General features: G+C 31.9%; 3 protein-coding genes across 3 annotated transcripts; 1 reads left to right on the top strand and 2 right to left on the bottom strand.

The window, feature by feature from the left end:
* Positions 1-13,081: 13,081 nt before the first annotated feature.
* NUU61_007600 (GPALPP motifs-containing protein 1) lies at positions 13,082-13,848 on the bottom strand (the record flags this gene model as incomplete). Its single annotated transcript, XM_056658125.1, has 2 exons — positions 13,082-13,276; positions 13,333-13,848. The coding sequence occupies 2 exons, from the start codon at positions 13,846-13,848 to the stop codon at positions 13,082-13,084; spliced, it is 711 nt and encodes a 236-aa protein (XP_056508418.1).
* A 471-nt stretch (positions 13,849-14,319) lies between these two features.
* On the top strand, positions 14,320-16,173 carry NUU61_007599 (uncharacterized protein; the record flags this gene model as incomplete). The annotated part of the gene is made up of 1 exon (XM_056658124.1): positions 14,320-16,173. One exon carries the CDS (start codon positions 14,320-14,322, stop codon positions 16,171-16,173), a length of 1,854 nt encoding a protein of 617 aa, XP_056508417.1.
* Positions 16,174-16,346: 173 nt separating this feature from the next.
* NUU61_007598 (uncharacterized protein) lies at positions 16,347-19,425 on the bottom strand (the record flags this gene model as incomplete). Its single annotated transcript, XM_056658123.1, has 4 exons — positions 16,347-16,696; positions 16,760-16,878; positions 16,941-18,061; positions 18,124-19,425. 4 exons carry the CDS (start codon positions 19,423-19,425, stop codon positions 16,347-16,349), a joined length of 2,892 nt encoding a protein of 963 aa, XP_056508416.1.
* Between the last annotated feature and the right edge of the window lie 518 nt (positions 19,426-19,943).

Raw genomic sequence — 19,943 nt, 5'->3', positions numbered from 1 at the left:
TAATTTATCATTTAAGAAATTATGTTAATTTATATAATAACAATAGTTATTCTCTAGCTTAATAATATAGTCCTATAAATTATTTAGTAAAAAACAAAGAAATAATATTTTAAAAGATTATATTATAAGCTTATAGTTAAAATTTTATAATAAGTCATAAATCTTAAATAAACAATAGTAAATAATAATAAATAATAGATATAGATGCTTGTTATATTAATTTATAAAATAAGATATAAATCTTTAAAAAAAGCTTCTAAAGTAAAGCTAAATAATAAAAGTAATAATATATATAATATATATAATTATTATAAAGTCCTTATTATTATGTATTATAGATATTATCTTCTATATTATTATTATTCTATTATATACTTCTTATATAGAAAACTACTATTTAGGAATTATAGCTAACAATTTTAATACAAAATTAATATTTTTATTTTGATAGAGCAGAAAAATCAAGAAGTATTCTTTTCTAGCTAAATAATTAAAATTATTTTTATTTAGATATCTCTAAGTTAAATTTATGTTAAAAGTATGGAATTACGTTATAGTATATTAGATTAAGAACTTTAATTATAGAGCTATCCCCTTGAGTTAGACTTATAGTATTTTTAGCTATTAGTTGTTTATACCGATATAGATATTTGTATTAATGAAGAGTTTTCTTTTTGTGTATTAACTATTTAATAATTTTGCTAACTAAATCAAAACTGAAAAAGGGTATTTAGTAGCTAATTCCCCTTTCTCTAATATTATTATCTTTTTATTTTAATCTTATTATAAGATTTAGAGTAGCTATAGAACTATGTATTTCTTTCTCTATCGTATATTCTAATAATTTATATCTTTAACTAAGAGGGATCCTAATATAGGGATTTATTTATGGGTTTTAGATATTCTTTTAAATAAAATTTAATAAAAATATTAGATTAGAACTAACAATAAGTATAAAACGAGTTAATAGCCTCGATAGTAAGTATAATCCTACTCTCTTATTCGATAGATTTTCTAGTTTTTTAAGAGCGAATATTAGCTAGCTAAAATTAGAGGGCTCGCGAAGATAACGCGATTTTTGTGAGATAGGCTAATCGTTTATAGATTATATTATAAAGACGTTTTTTTGCTAAAGCTAGTTTAAAAGTTAAAGTTTACTCGTTTAGCTATCTTTTTAATCATATAGGCCTTCGAAGATAGCTATAGTTTAATCTACTTTAGATAAGATTATCGTAGTATAATAAGTTTGCTAAGTCAAAGAATATTAGTATTTTATTGCTGAGAATTAGGTATATATTTATTAGTTCGACGAAAAGTAGCGAATTAAGCAATATTTCTATAATAGGCTATATATATATAGAAGATATAAAAATATAGTTATTTTAAGCTACTTTTTTGCAGTATTTAATATAGCGGCGTAATATCTTTATATAGTAATTCTAATAGTAAATAATATAAATATAAATATTATTTACAGATTTTATCGTATAATTTTATCTATTTTATTAAAAAAATACGACTTTTATATAAAATTATATATTAATTTATTATACGTAAATCGTACGCGAACGTTTAGTAGAAAGGATAGTTATTATAATAGAATAGCTACTTTATTTACTAGATTCTATAATTAATTAAGAATAAACAAGCTTTATTATAAGTAAAAATCTATGAAATTATATCCTAAGCTATTGGATTTATTTTATAATAATAATAATATACTAAATAATATGTTTAGTAGAAGTAGCGTAAAAAGTATAATATTTAATTAAGTAGAAAGTTATATAAAGTCTCGAATTTAATACTAAATTTAGTTAATATAGTTATCGAAGTAGAAGATTAGTATACTAAATATTTATGTAATACTAATATAGGGGTTAATACTGAGTTTTTAATCTAGTATAATATTATATTATAGTATATATAGTTATATAAAGGTATTCTAATATTCATTATTACTAATTATATCCTTTTTTATTAGTTAATTAAGAATATCCAATAAATTTAATAATATAAAAAGGTATATAATAGGTTATTCTATAGGAGAAGAATTTAACTTCGCTAGTGACCTTTTATATAACCCTTTTTAATCCTCTATACGTGTTATAATAATTTTTGATCTTTCTATTTATAATTATTTTATTCTACTATTTATTAATCTTTAGCTTTATTTATGTTTTGTATTTTAACGCTAAGTATAAATGTATATCTTCTAACTCTAATATTAATATCTATTCTGTTTTACTTTATATATTGTTTAAATTCTACTATTTATTTTTCTTAATATTCTTAGCTAGGTTATAAGTATCTATAATATATACTAATATTAGTTATATAATTATATAATCTATATTTTCGTTAATAGTTTTATATTAAATTTTACTCAAATATCTTGTTAGATATTTAGTATAGTTATTCTATATAGAAATCTTTAATACCACTTGATTTATATATATTTATAGTCTATATATAATTTAAGTAATATAAATAGGGCGGCTTTAAGAACCTACTATATTTATTATATATATATATTTTCTTTATTTCCAATATATCTCTAATTAATGCCCCTTTATATAGATTAAAACCTAGGAGGTTTATATCTATTCTAGTTATACTTATTTAGCTATTCTTATACTCTCTATCATAATCTATATAGTCTATGGTATATTATATTAGATCGCGGAATATATAATAGATTAATTTCTAGAAAAGGATTATTCCTATAAAATAAGGCTACTCTTATAAAGGTCTATATATTATAATAACCTATATTAAATTAATTAATAAAATAAATGGTATTTCGAGGATTGTTATATTAGGTTAGTTAAGACTAGTTAGCGGCTATTATCATTCTATATATAAAAAAGATTTTATTATTAGTATAATTTAATACTATATCTATCTACTATAACTAGTAATCTACTAAAAAGAGTATAAACATTATTATGAAAATCCTATAGTAAATAGCTAAGTAAATTAATAATACTATATAGGGGTTTTAATAAAATTAGATATATTTATTAGATATTATATTATATTATAGATTATTACTCTATAGTAAAATGACGCTTTATATGGTATAAATAAATTACTAAATATCTTAAAAATAGTGATATATATATAATAAGGGACAGAGAAAGCTTTTATCTATATTATCTATATTCTAGGATATTTTTTGTTTTATATATAATAGATATAAAACTCTTTTAATACTATATCGTTTAGATCACTATATTTATTAATAACTATAAAGCTAAATAGCTTATATAATAAATTGCGAGTAGTATTAATTAGTTTTAGTATAAATACTATAAACTATAAATCTACTAAAACCCTACTTATTTTAGTCTATTAAATAATAAATAGACATACTAATAAAGTAAATAATAGTAGAAATAGATTACATATTAATCTTAGCATTTGTTACTATATATATGATAATATAGAAAGATATAACATAAATCGCAGAAAGTCTAGAAGGATTTAACTTTAGTATCCCTTAATATTCTATTTATGTAATTATAAATCTTTATATCTTTAATTTAAGAGAAGCAAGAAAATTAATAAAAATTTTAGTAATAATAAAATAGCTATTTATATATTTGATAATAATAAGCCTTTCTAAAAACATCTAAGAATAGAATATAGTTAATACGCTTATTAAATCCGATCTTTTATTATATCTTTTAAAATTGTCTAAATAAAGAAACAATGAACGGGGAAATATTTATTTTATAGATTATTATAATTTATTTATGGAATTCCTTTTAAAAACGTTTCTTTATAATATTTATTTATAATATTTATTTATTTTGCTATTACTTTATTAAGTCTTATTTTAGTTTTTACAGTTTGCTAGTGTATATATCTATTATTAGGATATTTTTTAAAAGTATATTATCCCTAATATATAGTTAGATATAAGGCGAATATTCTATTAATATTAAAAATAAGTATTTCTATATTATCATATTATCATGTTATATAAATTATATATTTTTTAGTAATTTTAGTTAATTAACTCTTTATTAAAAAGGTAATAAGAATAACGTTTTAGTATTTAGTTTAGTATCTTATTTTAACTAAAATTAGAAACTAATTTTATCGAAGTTATAGATTTTTTTACTTTAATTTTAGTAATATATATCTTTAAATAATCCAACTAAACTACTAAATAGCTGTGATCCTTTATTTAGAAATAGTATCTCTCTATTAACTTATAGTTTATTAACTATAGATCCAGTAAAATATATCTAATAAAAAGATATATCTACTTCTTTAAAATATATAATAATATATTATCTAGAGCGTTCTGTTGAAAAATTAATTTATATAGTCTTTAATTATATTTGTTGTAGATAAAACGTATAGAGAATTAAAATATCGAATCTAACGAATAAATACTTTTTCTTCCGAATTATTAAATAAGTTATTATTAGTTATACTATTAGAAATTAGCTAATATTTATTATAACACTCTTTTAGTAGATTATTTTAGGTAGGATAGAACTAAAACTCTATCAGAAAAGGGTTTCACTAAATTAGACTTTAGGATAATATATAAAAATATATCTAGACTTATATAATATATTAAAGAATAATTATATCAAAATACTAACTATATAATAAAACTTGAATTATTACTAGTATTATTATAGTTCAAATTTATAGTATAGAATACCTAAACAGAATAAAGGTGGATAGCTTAAATATTATTAAAATCAAATGTTATTTCTTTGTTTATATTTCTAAATACTAATTTATTATATAGAGTTGGATATTATTACTTAACTTTCTATCATATTAGAACTATCTAATTCTATATTATCCTTACTTTAGTTAATTAGAAATAACTTTATACTTATTGCTTTTATAGATATTTTGAAATATATGCTACTAATCTTTACTTTGCTTAGGTAACTTTAAAAGATATAGTAGAGGATAAAAATAGATTTTAAGGACTTAATAACTATATTCTATCCTATTTAAAGGGGTTTATTATTTATTAAATATCTATAGATATAGATAATTCTTTTTATTATTACTACTATAATTTTATTAATATATATATTTTTTTAAAAAATAAAAGAATTAATTTTCTAAAATTCTGTAAAGGGTCTACCAAGATAGTGAGGCATGAGGTGTAAAGGATATACTTGGCAGGGTATAAGGCCTATCGATTAGGTAAAGAAACAAGGGGAAGGAGTAGGAGAAATAGTATATCTTTATTACTTTTAAGACTAAATCTTATCTTACTAGCTTAACGCGAGAGTATTAATTTATTATATAATATCTTTCGTAACTCCACGTATTATTAATAATATAAACGACTAGGTCTCAATTATATATTATGATTATTCTATTATAGAGTAGATTAAGTAATAAGTTCCGACTTCCTTTAGGATTATATAATATTATCTAATTTATCCTTTCTGTTAGTTAAGAATAACCTTATATCTTACTATCTTAGTAGATCCTTTATAATTATCCCTTTTCTTAAGGTTAGGTAGCCTTAACTAATATATTTATCTTATTATTATAATATAGATATATTAACGCGATATCTTTTCGTAGGGTTTTCGTTTATCTTATTATTAAAGCGATAAAAGGATTATATAGTTAATTAGTAAATAAAGACGCGTTAAATTATATATTTGAGTCTTTATTTATATTTTTAAATAGTAACTCTTTTTTTCTTCTTTTTTCTCTCCTATACTATATTTATCGCGTTTTATTATCTATTTCTTACTATTCCTATTATTTTCTATCTTTTATTATTATTATTATTTAGGTTTATTATTATATTAGCTAATATATTCTATTACTATTTTATTTATCTTTTTATAGTATAATAAGTATTTTAGGACTAAGATTAAGGTATATAACTCTAAATTACCTTTTATTATTAAATATAAACTAGATATAGTAGCTTTAGTTATTTACTAGTAATATTCCGTTTATAATATATTATATAATATAGTATATTCCGTAGTATCTTATTTTAATTTATATTAATATTCTTTAGATTATAGAGGGTATAGTTAAGGATATCTATAATCTATAGATAATCCTTAATTAACTAAATAAGGAATTCCTAGAGCCTTTAGCTAAAAATACTTTTAAAAAAGGAAGAAAAAAAAGAGAAGAATAAATAAAAAAATAATATACTAATTATAGCTTTTTTAGCTATAATAGAGTTAGTATATTATTATTAGTTCTCTTTTATTACTATCTATAAATCGATTATAATAAATAGAATTGCTAGTATTAATATATTTTTACTAATATTTTAGTAAGCCTAATATAAGATTTATATAGTATATATTACTATTTATCGCTAGGATATAGCTATTTATATCCTTTTATCTAAGGATCTCTTATAAAAATATCTCTAAAAGTTCTAATTCTAGTATCTTCTTTATTTAGTTCTAGAAGATAATAGTTTTATATATTAGATAATAGCGAAATAAAGGCTTCTAATAGTCTTATAGATAATATTCTAAAATAAATATAGTCCCGATCTAGCGGTCTCTAATTTAACTAATCATCCTAATACTAAATATTACCTAAAATAGTTAAAGAAGAATTTCTTTATTCCTATTTCTAAGTTTTAAGTAGAGTTCTATATTTATATTGCTATTTTATAGTAATAATAATAGTATTATTTTAGTAGAGTTTCGGTAGCTTTCTATTTAGTTTATAGGATTTTTTTTTAAATAATATTTTATTTTTTTTATCTTTATTTCTTATATTCTATAATAGCTCTTTTTATATTTACTATATCTTTTTCTAGGATCTATTAATTATACTCTAACAGCTAGCTCTTTTATTTAACTAGGAAATAAGATCTTTTATTAAAGTATTAATAATCTTTTATTTCTTTTTTATTTCTTATTTATTATTATTTTATAATTCTAGTATTAGTATATTTTTATTATTATTTCGTTTTTTATCCCTCTAATTCTAGGGTTCGAGAAATAATATATAGAATATATTATAAATCTAATTATATTAATTTAATAGAACTAATTAATATATCTATAATCTGATCTTCTTAAGAATTTAGAGAGATCTAATAAACTTAGGTACTAATTTTTTTATTATCTTTAATATTAAGTTTCTTATTAATAGAGTAACTAAGTCCTTATATTTAAATAATATCTTTTTATAGGTTTTATTATAGTATTTCGTTTATATTTCTATTATTTTTTCGCTATTATTCTATTAAGTCTTATCTTAACTTTTATAGTTTTTTAGTATATATTTCCGTTACTAAGACCTTTTTTAAAAATATATTATTCTTAGTATATAGTCAGAAATTAGGTAAATAGTTTATTAAGGTCTAGAATAGGGATTTTCTTATTATTATATTAAAGATATTATTATATATAAATTATATATTTTTAAGTAATTTTGGCTATATAATCTATTCTCTATTAATAAAGTAACGAAGATAATATTTTAGTATTTAATTTACTCTTTTTATTTAGTTATTAGTTTATAGGTAAAATACTATTAAAAAACAAAGTTTAATATAGCTAATATAGTATAATTTTAACTAAAATTTACTAATAAAGAATAATTCTTAATCTAAGATAATTCTATCTAGTAATCTATACTATAGTTTTATTTTATTATAGAATAATTCTATAAGTTCTATAGCGTTAATTATTACTAGTATAGTAAAGAATAAAGACTATTTTATTAGTCTATTAATAATAACTAGTATTATATTAATTTCTTAGTTTCTACTTCTATTTAGTAGTAACCTTATAATAAAATCTATTAATAGTTCGCTAAAAGGCTATAATAATATCGGTAGCGATTCTAGTTTATTATATAAGCAATATCTTAGTATTATTATTCCTTAATATATTATATATATCTAGATATATTCTTTTATATTATCCTAAAATCTAATCTAGTAGAACTTCTTTTTTAGTAACGTTTTAGTTCTATTTCGTAACCCAAAATAGCTTACTAAAGGGTTATTATAATAAATATTTAATAGCTTCTTCTAAGATTCTCTTTTATTAGGATAAATAGTCGATTTTTAAATTAAAGAAGACTTTTAGGGTTAATACCCTAATTCTTAAAGTTTTTAGATATCTAATTTAATATAGCTTTTAGCCTTCATATCTCTAAATCCTCGTTTCAGATCTATTTAATTATTATCTATAATTTAATACTAGCTTCTGCTAAATAGATATACTCCTTTTTATAAATACCCTATATTTTATATTAAGGTATTTTTTTATTTTTTATAAGTTTTTCTTAAATAGCCTAGTTAGCTATTTCTATACTAGTAGACTCTCTTCTATTTTTTGCTATATAGATACTAAACTAGAGATTACTTTCTTCTAAAGATATCTTATTAGGTTTAAACTAGGATTTCTTAATAATAAAGTCTATAACTATAATTACTTAAATACTAGCTTTCTATAGGCTAGATAATAGCTCTTTAGTTATAATCTATTTTTATAATAATATAAGTAATTCTTTTCCTAGAGTATCCCTTTAAATAGAATTAGGTTTTCTTAAGAGTCTATTTATAGGATTAGTTTTTCCTAACTAATACTTAACTATAAAATTAAATAATATAAAATATATATATTAATATATCTATCTTTTATTTAGTTTAGTTTATTTTATAAAAGATTAAAGATTTAAGTAATCCGATAATACTTTAATAGTAAATTAGCTATTTTCTAAATATTATCTTTAATATTTAAAGAATTATATAATTACAAAAAGTTCTTAGTCTAGTATACTATAGTTTAACTCTATTTTAGAGAATAATTTTAACTAAAAAGCGACTAGATAATACTAATTTTAATTATTTAGCTAAAAGAGGATATTAGTTATTCCTTAATTTAATATATTTATTTCGATACATATTTAATATTAAAAATTAAAGTATTATAGTAAAGGTATATTATAAAAGGCTAATTAAAACACTATTTTTTTATAAAATATAAATTAGTAATTTCTAGGTTTTTTATTATTCTTACTCTCTTTAAATAATATAGTTAAAGATACTATAATATAAAAGAAATTATAAATAAATTATTAATAAAAGTTATAGAACCTAACAAAGACTTAGATATTATAGTAGTTTTTAGGTTCTAGCCACGAAATAATAGTGTTAATTTATTATTAGTCTATTAATATACTATTTTAGTCTATAATAAATCTAAGGAATTCTACTCTTAATAAAATATATATTTTAAAGGTTTTATATAAAGTCTTATTTCTTTTATCTTTTTAAGGATTTAGTAGATATAGCGAGTATATAATTTATAGTCTAAGGAGAATATTAGAATATTATCTAAATATATAATATAAGAGATATTAAGTAATCCCTATAAAGTAGTATAAATATAATTCTAGAAGATAGTAGAAGCGTTAGTTAAACTAAATAGTATAACTATATATTTAAAGTAATTATAATATATATAAAATATAGTTTTCTATTCTTTACTCTCTTAAATATAAATATAGTAATAGGTATTTTAGATATTAATCTTACTAAAGTATTTTACTCCTAAAAATCAATCTAAAATCTCTGAAATAAAAAATAAAGAGTATCGATTCTTTATTATAACCTTATTAAGTCCCCGATAGTCTATATAAAGATATAATCCTTTATTTTTTTTAGAATAAAAAGTATATTAGCCTATAAGATAAAAAATAGTTATTTTCTAGCTTAATAGTATAATCCTATAAATTATTAGATAGAAGGATTTATAATCGCTCTATTAAGAAGATATTAATAAATTAATATAGTTCTAGTAATATTTCTAAAAGATAAATAGTTAGTTCTTCGTTTTTTTTATAGAGTAATTAGACTTCTTCCGGAAGTTTTATAATAACGTAGATAATAATATATTTTTAATATTCTTTCGCGAGTTCCTAAGCTAATACTAATTTAATTTTAGTAGCTTTAAATTACTAACTTTAGTTCTATAGTAAAATATAGATATAATATTCTATAAGCGTTATTATTAAGAGTAAGATTAGACTTCCTTATTTATAAAGACCTTTATTAATCGCGAGATAAAGATAAATTATTAATTTAGTAGTTCCCTAAGAATTAGTAAATATAATAAATATCTTCTATATATTATATAAAAGGGTTCCTCGATTATCTACTATTCTAAGTAGTATTAATAATAGTTTCGCTCTCTATAATTTATACTTTTCTATAAATTTAATACTAATAATATTAACTTTAGTATAAATATCTATATCTATATATATTTTAATTTTATTCTATAGTAGTACTAGAATATAAAGGTAAATTATAGTTCCTATTTAAAGTAATAGAATTAGCTATATAGGATTTAGACTAATTTATTATTCTTTTCCAATTTAATCTAAGTAATTATTTATATACTAGCTTTTTTACTTGATTTATTAAAATACTAATTAACGAGATAGGTTTTACTTTAATAAATATAATATTAGAGGGTTTTTTTATCTTTTCTAATTAGGTTCTTTTTATTTTTTTAGGTCTTTCTTTTAGGTTCCTAAGGTTTATAGTTTAGTTAATACTGATTTATCCGAAATTATTTATTTATAGATCTTTTAAAGGTTTCGGGGCTTTTTTATTTTTATATTAATTATAATAATCCCTAATAATAAATAGCTAAAGATACTATCCTATCTTAGTTTTTAGGTAGTTTATATATATATTCTTATATATATTATCTAAGGTTATAGGTAAATTTTGAGAATATTATAAATACTCTCATTTTCTTATTTTAGTGAGAGAAGTATTACTCTAATAAATCTAAAAAGATATAAAACTCTCGCGGATCCTACTCTAGATATTAATAGACTTTTTATAGTTATTTTATAATATTAATTTTAAGAGTTATAATATCTTTAATAAAAAAGAGAGTCTAATTTTTGAAATAAATCTATAAAGTATTAACGTTTCGCTATTTTTCTTTAGATTTCTTAATAATATACTAATACTATCTCTATTAGTAAATAGATTCTATATATAATAAAGCTACGATAATTTATCGTTTTTTATTATGATATTTTTATAGTACTTTTTTAAAAATAAAAGAGAGGTCTAAAAGTTACTTTTCTCTCTATTAAAAAAAGGAATAAATTAAGAATATTAAAATATTTTAAATCCTAATCTCGTTTTTATCTTCCGTAGGAGATAACCCCTAGTTTCGTTATTAATTTATTAAAGGTTTAATAATATTCTCTTATTTGATCTAACTTCTTATTTATTAAGCTATTTATTATAATTCTTATAGATATTAAAATTTTTCGATCGTTTCTTAGGTAGTCTATAGGTCTTTATCTAGTTAGGTCTAGTTAGTTTCGGATATAGGGGTTTACGATATCCTTTTAGGAGTATTACTCTAATATATTATAATAGATCAGGTCTATAAGGTTATCCTATTTTTTAGATAATCGAAGAAGAAGATTTAGAATTATAAAAGATATATTTAGTAGGGTATAAAACCTATCGATTAAGTAAAGAAATAAAGAGAGAGAGTAGGAGAAATAGTATATCTTTATTACTATTAAGACTAAATCTTATCTTACTAGCTTAACACGAGAGTATTAATTTATAATATAATATCTTTTATAACTCTATATATTATTAATAATATAAACGACTAGGTCTTTATTATATATCGTGATTATTCCACTATAGAGTAGATCAAGTAACGAGTTCCGACTTCCTTCAGGATTATATGATATCACCTGATTCACCCCTTCCGTTAGTTAGGAATAACCTCATGCCTCACCATCTTGGTAGACCCTTTATATACGTGGAGTTACAAAGATATTATATAATAAATTAATACTCTTATATCAAGCTAGCAAGACAAGATTTAGTCTTGATAGTAATAAAGATATACTGTTTCTCCTACTCCTTCCCCTTATTTCTTTACCTGATCGATAGGTCTTATACCCTACCAAGTATATTCTTTATAAATTCTTTCTAAGATTCTTCCTAGTATTCTTCTAATTTTTTTAATCTTTCTTTTAAATCTTTCGCTAATTTTTTTTGTAATTTATTTTTAGTCCTTTTTTTAATTTGTAATTTTCTTTCTTTCTTTTAACCAAAGATTTATACTTATATAGAAGGTTAGGGTTATAAAGGGGGTAGCAAAGTTAAACCCTCCTAGATTTTCTGTGACCCACTTTCTGTCTTCTTATATTATTAAATTATAGTAATAAGGTATATAAGTTAGAGGATTGAGGTATCGGATTAAAGGGAGGGTGGTATTGTGACTAGTAGTAGCCTATATTTAGTAGGTCTACTCGCTGACCGAGGTCACTTGTGGCTTACGACTCAGAGCTTCCTATACTATGAGGTACAGTCTAATAATACGAGTTATATATAGTCTAGCTCCCCTAAGTAAATACAGTAAGGACTAATAGATAGTATATATAGCCCCAGGGTTTACGCTATTAGATAGATAAAGACCTATACCAATCGCTCGGTTCTGGAGGCCACCTTCCCACGAATTGCTGCCACAGGATCCAAAAACAACCCGCTAACATTGGAAGTGAAGAACATCACTGGGGGAGGTGACAAGGAGTGGTGTGTCGAGGAACTGCAGATCTATGAAATTTGCAAGAATGGTATGAGTCTCCCCCAACCGGTGTTTTCATCGCTAATGCATTGATGGCTAAGGGTTGGTATTTGACAACCGCTACTCCTGGGCCACGCGGTGGGCGAACCATCAGATTGCGAGGCTCGGGCCTATTTAGACTCGGCGCTGGTGTCGGCGGCGCTTCAGCAAAACGAGATTGGGATTCTTTTCACTTTCTCGGATCCGTGAGATACAATTCTTCCATTTGTGAATTCTCCGGAGAAGGCATTTGAGAAAACCTCGGGACTCTCACGGGAGCAACCAAGCGATGCATAGTGTATCTGAGTACTGGCTATCACTTCTTCTACTCTTGTCTTTCCTTCTGCATATGTTGAATCACAATTAGCCTGATCATTGTATAGAAGTAATTCCCTCAACATATCAAGGATTGAATTAGGCTATGGATGCTCAATCATAGCCCCAATAGATATATCAGAGGCTCCCCAGGGTTACAGAAAGCTACTCTTTGAGAAGCGTGTGTTGTAATCGCCTGCTTTATTCACCATCTCGCGACGCTGTGCATGGGAAACCTTGGACGAAATAGCCATATCTTTCTCTCGATCAAAAGCCCGGAGGCTGGGATCATCCTCTTCTTTGCGAGATTGCTCCGAGTGCTCAAGACGGGCGTTCTTCCCGGTTATATCCTAAGCAAAAGACAATTAGAAACAGGCATCAACACGAGCAAGAAAGGTTAGCTCACCCGATACTTCTGAATCTTCTTCTCCAATGATTTAGCCCCGTCAGCTGTACTTGATGTATCCTGTCGTGCGTTTGGCGTGGCAGCAACACCCATCACTTCATCCTGCAGTCGCCTTATTCGATCCTCGGGACTTTCCACCCATGATGAATCAGTCTTACTGGGAATGGACTTGGCCGATTTTCCCGTCTGGAATTTTCGACTTCGTAAATGGGTTGGATCGATTTTTGTCGCCCAGTCTGTCTGTGCCGGTGGTTGTAGCATCCATTGATCCCGCCGACTCTCCTCCAAACCAGGGGAGGGTACTGATGGCTTGTAATTATTCACTGGTTCGACAGTGACGCCGTCTGCTGGAGGCAGGCTTGGACCAAAGTCATCTTCACTGTCACTCCCACTGGGTGTGCTGTCTCCAGATTGTGGGGGAAGAGCAGGTCCTATGACTCTCCGCTTATCAGGCAAGTTTGACGGGCCTGGGTTTGGAGAATCCTCGGGTGAATCGAGCTTGCGTTTTTCGCCCATATTTTATATGATGAATGAATATGCGAGGGGAATGGCTGGGAAGAAGAAGATTGATGGATGGGGTGTTATCTTATCGACTTCGGTACCCCATGAACGTCTTTCTTGATACCCAACTCCCACCAGGCACCTCACCCTCATCTTCATCCGTCCAAGGCCATATCGTGGTGAGGGTAGCCTGGTATGAATTATTTATTTGGCTGATCTCTTGATTGAATTCTTCACTGACATTGTTTTGTGTCCCACAGTGTTTTTGAGATTCCCCACCCCGCAATCGTGATATCGCTTTGACTTGATGCGATCCGAGGCGCCCTTGTGATAGCGCAGGACCCCACTCCCCAAAGATGCCATTCCTTGCCAGGCGATCGCTTTGTCGATAATTAGAGAGAGAGAGAGAGAGAGAGAGAGAGGAGAGGGGGGAGAGAGCGAGCGTGGTGAGGCCGTTGCATTGGGCTACGAGAACTGAGACCAAACATGCCTCAGCCAGAAAAGGCCCATCGCAACAACTCGGCAAACCCCTATGAACCGGCGGATCAGAGACCCCCAACATCAATACCTGCTGGCACAGATTCGCTCGATGACCAGGGTGCATTTGGATCGACAAACAGTGAGGTATCATCCACTCGGCCCCGAAGATTCCTGGCCGAGCCAATCGAGACTTCATCACGAAGCAAGACCCGCCAGGAAGCCACCGGCATAGCTGCAGACCGTGAACAAGATCCTGGTGACGTCTCCAAGAAACCAGCCAGGAGATTCTTGCCGGAGCCAATTGAAACAACCAATACTAATCATAAAAGAGCCGGTCCAGCTTTACACGAAAAGGCCACTGAGTCTCCTAGTGCCGCGCTAGCAGGCTCAAGAAGATTCAAACCCGACCTCATTGAAACCGAAACTCGCTCAGTCAGAAACAAGGAATGGGTTCAGCCAACCGGCCGCCAGAATCCATCAACATGTCTGGTAGATCACACGAACCCCGCACCGGGCATGGGCAGTTTAGCATCCCGACCAGATCCCAATAATACTCCAACTCTGCTCCCCGAATCGAGGTTTTCATACTCCAATCTCCTGCGTCGGCAAGAGGCTCGCAGGCAGTCATTTCGGGTTCCGGATCTCCCGCCAATTCCTTCCAACAGCAGCCAAGAATCGGATGATGCAGGGTCAGTATCGATGCTGGCCTCGCCACCCCGGTCTCCTGCTCAACCTCTAGCAGACCAGGATGTTGGGAGACCACTTCGTGAAAGCTGCGACGGGGACTTCTCGGAATACTTACTTTCGCTTGCTGCCCGCTCAGCGCAACAGCAGCTGAAGGAGCAAGCCCTGGCAGCCTTCCCCAACGAGCAAGTCTATCAACCTGTCGATCATTTCGCCATCGATGAAGAAGATAGCCCCAGAAATAACTATCATATCAAGTCTCGGAGGCAGTCTTCTGCAGATCTTTCCTGGGAGCTCGAATATATGCGCCAGCATAAAGAGGAGGCGGAAATGAGGCTGAGGGCCATGGTTGTATCCGGGAATCCAGGGTTCACGCCCAATCAAGTGATTGATGTCCATGGCAATGTTCTGCCTCGCAATCAGTCCGCGCAAAAGAAGAATGGCGCAAGTCCACCGATGCTCGGAGACGACATCGTTTTCCCCTTCAGCCTGTCTCCGACCGGGACAATATGTGACCACGCCCATGGAGAGAGCGGTTCTCAAACTGCTCGGGCAGGGCTTGATATGTCGTCTTGCACCGACTGTGGAAGCTTATGGTATGCAGCGCCTCGTCCAGAACGTGGGCGCGGGGCGGGTCTTTGGATGGGGACATGCCGCAAAGATGAAGACCGTGGACGACATGTTGCCCAAGCACCGCCTGGAATCATGACCCCGACAACTCGGCATCCAGTCGAGAAGAATTTGACTCTCGGCTTGTCTTGCTCTAATGCTCAATTGAATCGATTCACAACTTTACCGGACAACATAGGGTCTCGGCAGTCTGCAATTTCTCGACTCGAGAAAACAATCGCCGATGAACTTCACGACGGTTTTGTCACCCAGATCTACAATTACCTCTCCTTAGGCTATCCATGCCTTGCACGATATTATGATTACGAGCTCAGCAGAATCTCAGGCATTCCGATTGAGGATCTTCGACGGGATGACTTGTACGCAGATGCGAAAGGCTATGTCGTTGCTCCCGGGACTGAGGACCTTACCGGGGCCTGTGCCCGATGGAGGGCCCTGCGTTTATATATACATGAATGGGGACGACAACAACCCAGCATGGCGGGAGATGAACCCAATCTTGAAACGTGGGGGGTGCCTGAACGGAGAGGGAGCTGGGCAGGCTGAATGCTTTAATGATAATGATTGTGACTTTTTTTTGTGTTCTAGCTAGTGTTTAGGATATTGTTGTATGATGAGCCGATACTAGCATGCTTGGTGAGTAGGGAAACATGTGTCTTGTATAGCTCGTGTCTATAGAGATGGGAAAGGAGGAATCTTCAATGGCCGCTTTGATTTTCCTAAAGCTGTGCTTCATGATCAGGCTCTTCTCTAGACAGCTGAGACAGTGTACTGCCTTTTCGAACTCTCTCATGAACTATGCCCGGGAAGATCTTTTGCTCTGGCAAGCCACCCGGGCCTGTAACATCTGCCCCAAGAGTCGTATTACTGCCGGAAGGTGAAGAGAACTCGCCGGCTGCAAGATGAGGAGATCGAGCATTTTGTGCCGAGGGTGCACTGGGATTCGTGGCGGCCACCCGACTTGTAGCTTGCGATTTGGGTTGAGAAGTCTGCTCATCATCGGCTGACACGGCATTTGGTCTTTGATGCCAAGAGACCGATGATTGTTGAAGAGCTGGCTCGGGGAGAGCTGAAGGCCGAATGAGTAAATGAATTGGCCGGGTGGCAATGTCTTATCTGACAGGGGACGTACCATGATTCATGGAAGTTGTACTCCTTGGCTTCCTAGCGGCTTGCTTTGCTGTGTGAAGTAAGCCCGGGGCCAAGCCGTTCTTCTCGTCGGTAGCGCTGCTGCCAGTGTACCGCTCGATCCTACCGCGAAGAAGGCTATGATTTAGCACCAAATGATTTTCTTTCCATCAAGGATTACTCACAAGGCCAATTCTCCCAATAGTGTCTCATGTCGGAATGCCTCACGAATGTCTGGCACATTGCTCTTCGCCACATTATTGCCGGCAACCCCTCGCAGGGGGCAGTTCGGTCCAAGCCATCTCTGTTTCAAGGACAGCTCAAATCCGCTTTGATCGACGGAATGCTTGGCCAACTCACACATGTCCACCGCACTGAATTTGTAGATCTGCGCGGCCACCGAGTACTCCTCGATCAGGGGCTCTTTGGTGAAGGCAAATTGCAACGGGTCGTCAGTTGACAGCGAGACATTGAGCCCTCGTTTGAAGAAACTGGCGCATGGATTTTTATCATAGGTGAGAAACAACGCATTGTTACTCAGGGGCGACATGGCAAGCCCAATTTGATCCAGGTAATACAGATACTGCAGTAGAGGTACTTTGCGCAGCAAAATGCCATGGCTGATGCTATGGCAGCAGAGGAAGCCCACGGCCAAGTGATCTGGATCCCCTGCTTCGCCGCAATGGGGACGAAGGACAAATGTGTTGAAGCCACGACGTTTGCGCCAGTTGTTGAGAGAGGCAATGTTGGCGAACATGAAATAAACCCAATAGCTGTAGGGCGGGTTTTGCTTGGTATCCCATTCTCGTGGGATGGGGTATTTTCTGTAGAACCGGCGTTCGGTCTTGCTCTCATCGTCGACACTATCGAAGCCAACCACCCGCTGTAGGAATACGTGGAGTTTGGGATGACTGGACGGGTCCTTGGTCACCTCAAACAAGGGCTGGAACACATTCGTAATCACCTGCTCAAAGTTCTCCATCATGCCGCTAGATTTGTACACATCGTATAGACGCGGAACCTGGATGAGCCAGCGCACATTGGGGGAGAACAGCTTGTTGTCCACTACCCAAGCCGCCAGTTTGTCCCATTCTTGGATGGACCGTCCGTAGATGGAAATCCGCCACTCGACCATTTGGTACTTGCTAGATTCTAAGTCCGAGATGACTTCCTTGGTGATTTCGGCCAGGTAGCGACCTTTGATATAATTGTCTGTTTTCAGAAAGATTTCTCGAAGCCGGGACTCCCCAACCGGGTTATATTTGAGATTGAACTTGTCGAATCGATGGAAAGAATCGGTGTGTGCCTGTTAATCAATTAACATTGGGTGTCAAAAGAGGAGCAGTAGAGGGGGAAAGAGAGACATACGTGCATGTCCAATGTATCGATGCTGAGATCATAAGCAGTGAGGTTGATACTCTCGAAAACCTCTCGCAAGGTTAAATGTTTTCCATCTCGAAAGAGAACCACTTCGTCAGGAGATTTTCTCATTTTGCTTTTGATAAAGCGAAGAAGATGTTTTTGGTTCATGCAGGCCGAGTGGTGGACGTGGGTGTCCACTTTGCGCACATTGTAAAAGTCTCGGTGAGGCACTTTCTTGCTGTCGGCAATCTCCTGGTATTCGTTCAACAAGGTGTACAATTGAAACTTGCCTTCCAGGTACGACAAGCGTTTGAAGGCAAAGCTCTTTGCAGGCCCGTCGGTCGACAAATCCACCACCGCATCCAAGTCCATATAGAAATCGCGCAGGGAAGGGATTCGGACGATGGGCTCCTGGTTGTTGGCAGCAGTCTCTGAATCAAAGACCTGAAATACACTACTGCCATCCAGCCGATACGTCCAGGAGGATTCTTCAGGAAGAGGCATCAGTTCGGTCATGTCAAAATCTTCCCCAATGTCTTGCCCCATCTTCCTCTTCTTTCCCGCGAGATCAGATGGGCCACCAACCGTGCCGGGCTGATATTCCTTGCCATCATCCCAAGCCGGTTCTGGAGGAGGGGGGTAGATGTCCCACTCGGGATGGTCCCTTGGATCGTCACCGGGTTTCTGGACTGACAGCTCCAGGTACGTCGATCGTCGGTCCAGAAGATTTTTGATCTTGCGGTAGATGGCACTCAACTCGGAGGTGACGGCATCGCTGCCAGATGGAAAACCATTGGCACCCTGGGCCATACCATTTCCCATACTGGCACTCTGTAGTTCCTCGGGTGTCGACAAGTACGGTCCCTGTCCATGAGCGGCCCGGAGAGGCACGGCCTGACCTTGGGCAGAATGACTTGCATCTTGAACAACCTCAACAGGGGGCGCTAAGAAAGCATTGTTTCCGTTCAGAGATCGTAAATGCAAAGTTGATGGGTCTGACTCAAGCGTTGAACCCTCCTGAGAGGTGGCGCCCTTCGTGGTCATCTGAGGACTGGAATCTGAGGCGTAGCCCGGCAATTCCATTTCACCACCAGAGCGCGCCGCTGGCATCGAGTTTGAAGACAAGGTATTGTCGGCGTTTCGCGACGCGAGCTGGTGGTGCTGATAGAAGAGCTTCGCCTCAGCGTGGCTCATGGACTTCTCAAAGGCATAGTCGTAGGTGGCAGTCTTTTGTTGTTGATCTCTAGGCAGAATGTCATGTGTACCATTCTCAGGCCCAGAGGAGTTTGCCAACCGCTCGGGGCTCATGGACTGGGGGGGTCATCGTTGGAAATCGCAGATGTGTTGGCATTCGGATTGAGACCGAGATTGTCGGAATGGTGAGACCCCATGACTTCAGAGAGGATGTGCCTATTTATTTATATTTTTGTTTTCGTGCAGTCCACTCTGGTTGTCTCTGATCCAAGAGTGACTCGAACGGCGATAACAACTTGGTGGAGGGGTAAGAGGCACACGAGGGCAGGGAAACGCAAGGAACGGTGCTCTGGAAATCGATTTATTGGCCCATGGTAGAAACAGGAGACCCAGAAGAGGTCACACAGGGAGGTTTGGGTAGAGACAATGTGCTATATCATATATATCCTGGGAAGAAAGATATCTACTGGAAATCTTTTTTAAACCCGTGATCCGCGGTGACTCGAATGGGGCATCCAAGTGGACGCGCCCGGTATGTACCTGTATGGTACATCGACGGGGCGCAGCACCAATACCATCCACTCTCGTACCGCCGAGGTACCCGCCCAGGCGACCATAATTATGACGGGCAA

The sequence above is a fragment of the Penicillium alfredii genome (genome assembly GCF_028826965.1).
Source record: "Penicillium alfredii strain IBT 34128 chromosome Unknown utg000010l_segment0_segment0, whole genome shotgun sequence".
NCBI classification, from domain to species: Eukaryota; Fungi; Ascomycota; class Eurotiomycetes; order Eurotiales; family Aspergillaceae; genus Penicillium; species Penicillium alfredii.
Note: the sequence above shows the minus strand (reverse complement) of the source record. Positions and strands in the feature narration are given on the sequence as shown.